This window comes from Mesitornis unicolor, unplaced genomic scaffold (genome assembly GCF_000695765.1).
Source record: "Mesitornis unicolor isolate BGI_N332 unplaced genomic scaffold, ASM69576v1 scaffold8247, whole genome shotgun sequence".
Taxonomy (NCBI): domain Eukaryota; kingdom Metazoa; phylum Chordata; class Aves; order Mesitornithiformes; family Mesitornithidae; genus Mesitornis; species Mesitornis unicolor.
Window position 1 is genome coordinate 1 of NW_010198381.1, and position 3,944 is coordinate 3,944.

General features: G+C 50.5%; 1 protein-coding gene across 1 annotated transcript; it reads right to left on the bottom strand.

The window, feature by feature from the left end:
* Positions 1-138: 138 nt before the first annotated feature.
* Positions 139-592, bottom strand: LOC104544303 (olfactory receptor 14I1-like; the record flags this gene model as incomplete). The annotated part of the gene is made up of 1 exon (XM_010189135.1): positions 139-592. A coding segment is annotated over exon 1 (454 nt), but the record flags the coding sequence as incomplete, so codon positions are not given.
* Positions 593-3,944: the final 3,352 nt, after the last annotated feature.

Below are 3,944 nucleotides of genomic sequence, written 5' to 3' on the forward strand. Positions count from 1 at the left end.
CTTCCCTGAGGTAGGAGTGTGAGCAGGAGAGTTAGAGGATCTGGGGGATTTAACAGAATAACTGATCCTCAGCATTGCCTTGGCAGAGGGGTAGTGAAAACGTATTGGCAGTGTGCAGAAGAGAATAGAGAAACCTACTGCCCCAGGCAGCTGCTGCCATGTGGACACAAGCTCTGCTGCCCAGGAGGGTCCTGTAGTGAAGGGGTTTGCAGATGGCCACGTAGCGGTCATAGGCCATGACAGTGAGGAGATAAAACTCTGCTGACATCAGAAAGACAAACAGAAAGACCTTGGCAGCACATCCCAAAAAAGAGATTTCCCTGTTGTCCCACAGGGAATTGGCCATGGATTTTGGAAGAATGGTGGAGATGCAGCCCAGGTCGAGGAGGGAGAGGTTGAGGAGGAAGAAGTACATGGGGGTGTGGAGGCGATGGTCGCAGGCTATGGCAGTGATGATGAGGCCATTTCCCAGGAGGGCAGCCAGGGAGATGGCCAGGAAGAGCCAGAAGTGCAAGAGCTGCAGCTCCCATGTGTCTGCAAATGCCAGGAGGAGGAACTGGGTGACGGAGCTGCAATTGGACATTTGTTCCATTTGACCATGGGATTACTGTACATAGAGGAAAAGGCAGTGACAGTTAGGGAAGATTTCTCTGAGTAAAACCCATCACAGTTCTCACAGAAAAGCACCAAACATCCTCTCCTGCTCACAATAAACTTTGCACATTGCCTTTGCTTGAATTCTGGTTTGTGCTTGTTGGGGGTGCCACTGAGTAAAAATGCTATGCTATGGGCTCTGGAGAAGTCAATCCTGCCCTGCACCAACAGGTAATAGGAACAGAGGTTTACATCACATTAAATCCACTCGTGATATTAAAGAGCTTTTCAGAAGGCAATATTCTGTCCCTCGACCCTGGTCTCATCTGCCTGGTGCTGGCATCAAATTGAGTTGGAGGAAAATCACATTCAGATCTTCACCGTAAAAGAAACTGAATATTGCTTAGGGCAGAGGAATCCAGTTTCCAAGGGCAGATCTCCAAACCTCTCACCCTGTCTCATGGTACCTGAGCAGGATCTCAGCTCTCCCCTCCCAGCCAGGGACACCGAGGGCTCATTGCAGCTGCCTGTGCACGGTCACCCAGCAGAATTTCCGTGGGCTTAGCACTGAGGTTTCTTCTCCATGAGGCTCCTGGATCCCTGGGCGAGTTGGTCCCTTGTGGAGGGTGGCCTGTGGCCACCCTGAAGGATTCTGCAGGGAAAGAAGGAAATGGCCTAAGGATGGGGTGTCCTGAAGGTGGAGTTTTCTCATTTGTATCACTGGGAGCTATGGGTTTAGGAAGGAATGAGGACACTTTATTCCCGTGGAGAAATCTGTGTGGCAAGACCCCCAGGGTTGGTCTCTGAAGTGCATCTGGATCCCACCCTCCCCTCTGAGTTCAGTGATAAGAACGAGAGGAGCAGAGGCAGGAGGGGGATATGGACAAATGCCACAGTGCTGCTACCGATGGAGTTATGGCAAGGACAGATGGGAGGGTATTTGAGAATTTCTCCTCCTTAGGAGTGAGGTCACTGAAAAGGGGATTGCACCCCCATGGGGCAGCAGAGGCTGTGCTGGGTGGGAGAAAAGACCAAGGGTTTTCTCCAGGGAAGGGCTCTGCACTGCAGGGGATGGCAGGGAGGTGCCGGAATCCCTCTTTCCATGGCAGCTCCCTCTCCCTCTCTGCCCATATCTCTTCTGCCTGCAGCTGTTTCTCTGTCCCCATGTGTCCCCCATCACTGCTCACAGACCCCATCCCAAATGCTGTGTGCTCAGCTCTGTCCTGCAGAACCCTCCTGGCAGCAGGGCACTGCCCAGGGGCATCTTAGAGTGTGCGGGGGCTCAGGAGCAGCTCAGTCCCTGCAGGAACTGGGGTCTCTTAGTGCCTTCTCCAGAGCAGAAAAGTAAACTCTCATTCACCACTGCCCACCCAGCCAAACAAAGGTAAAAACCTCAAAGCAATGATTACTTACCTTTAAGGAAAATCTACTTGAAAGTTCCCTTGGAACTGCCCACAAGTAAGATGCAACTGTAAGCAGCCCTGACGCATACAACACACTCTACACATCAGAAGGACCCTGTCCTGCCAATGGTCACTCCTTCCACCCACAGCTTCTCCCCACATTGCAATGGGGAGCTCCCCAAGCAGGCTGAGTGCTGATCCTGGCAGGCAGCAGAGTCCCTGTCCCAGCACACAGCCCCTGGGGTGCAGCGACCCTGCTTTGAAGGACAGCCCTGGGCACCCCTGGATGCACATCTATATGCACATCTCTATCATGCCCTGTCCCTCTGATGGTGCAGTAGGGAAACCCTGCTCTGGAGCATGTTGTTCTTCTCTATGCTAGAGCAACTCTGAGAAAACTCTGAAAGATCTCATAGCTTTGGGGAAGAAGAAGCTTTATGAGATTTTTTTCCAAAACCGCAGCTGCACTGCCTTCCAGCCAGAAACTTACCTTGTCAAAAGCTGTGAGGTTTTTTCCACAAGTGATCTCTCTTCTGTCCTCACACCATAGACTGCCTTTAACCTTTCTCTGCCTTGCTCCTCTCCCCTCGCTGCCTGCAGGCAGTGCCCTCAGCCATGCTCCTGGGCAGAGCTGTCTCTCTGCAGCGCTGCCCGCTTGCCATCAGCTCCCTGTGTCCCAGGAGCCCAGCCCAGCTTAGCAGCAGAGGAACAGCCCAAGACTGATGTAATCGCTGATGTCCCCTCCTTCAGCTGGGGTGAGACACTTCTTTCTAGCAGTGAAATATCTTTCATTAGAAAAACAGTTGAGCTTTAGAATCAGCTCTTCTTCTCCCATCCATAGACAGGACAAGAACATGACAGGAAAGGATCTAATTTCTCAAAGTTGTTGGAATGTTTTCAATTTAGTGAATTCAAGAATTTCATTTTGGTTTAGTAGTCCAAGGGATACAAAGACATTCTGAATTATTTTGTCCATGCCATGTCTCTGCTTTGAATCAAAGCCTTTGTACACATGGGGTCTGGGATGCTTGGCACCAGGATTCAATATGTCAAGGACGAACTTGCTTGAGATGCCACAGCTTGAGTGTTTTAGTGACAGATGTGCAGCTTTGCTCTCAGCCAGGGGCACAGACAGGATAATCTGGAGCCATTCATGTTGGAGACAGAGCTGTGACACTGAAGGAATCAATTGCCAAGGCCTGGTGGCAGAGCTCAGTACAGCTGGTCCTCACTGACAGCATTCTCCAAGCACAGCAGTAATTCAGAACAAAACTCAGTCTGAACTTGAAAGGTAGCATGTCTTACAAAATATCCAGGATATTTCCCAGGCTTTGAAACCCTACAATGCCAGAGAGGCCTTGAAAATCTGGATCCAGTTCAGTGAAGTACTACCAAGGTGATCAGGGCTGGAAAAACTGTACTGTGAGAAGAGGCTTAGAGATCTGGGCTTGATCAGCTGGGAGAAGAAATGAACTTTGGAGGGGATAGGGGAAATATGTTGAAGCCTTAGACAGTTCCCAGAAACACTGAGTCAGGCTTAAACCATGGTATCAAACACAGGGGCAAGAGGCACTGGGCTGAAACGAGATTTTTAAGGCTACATATAGGGAGAAACTTTTTAAACATGAAGAAATACAACTGCTGGAAGTTGTTCCTCTTAGAGCGTGGGCTGCATCTGTGCCGGGAAGTGGCCAGGACGTGTTTCGGTAAAGCCCCGAGTCACAGAATCACAGAATCACAGAACGTTAGGGATTGGAAGGGACCTCAAAAGATCATCTAGTCCAATCCCCCTGCCGGAGCAGGAACGCCTAGATGAGGTTGCACAGGAAGGCGTCCAGGCGGGTTTTGAATGTCTGCAGAGAAGGAGACTCCACAACCTCTCTGGGCAGCCTGTTCCAGTGCTCTGTTACCCTCACTGAGAAGAAGTTTCTTCTCAAATTTAAGTGG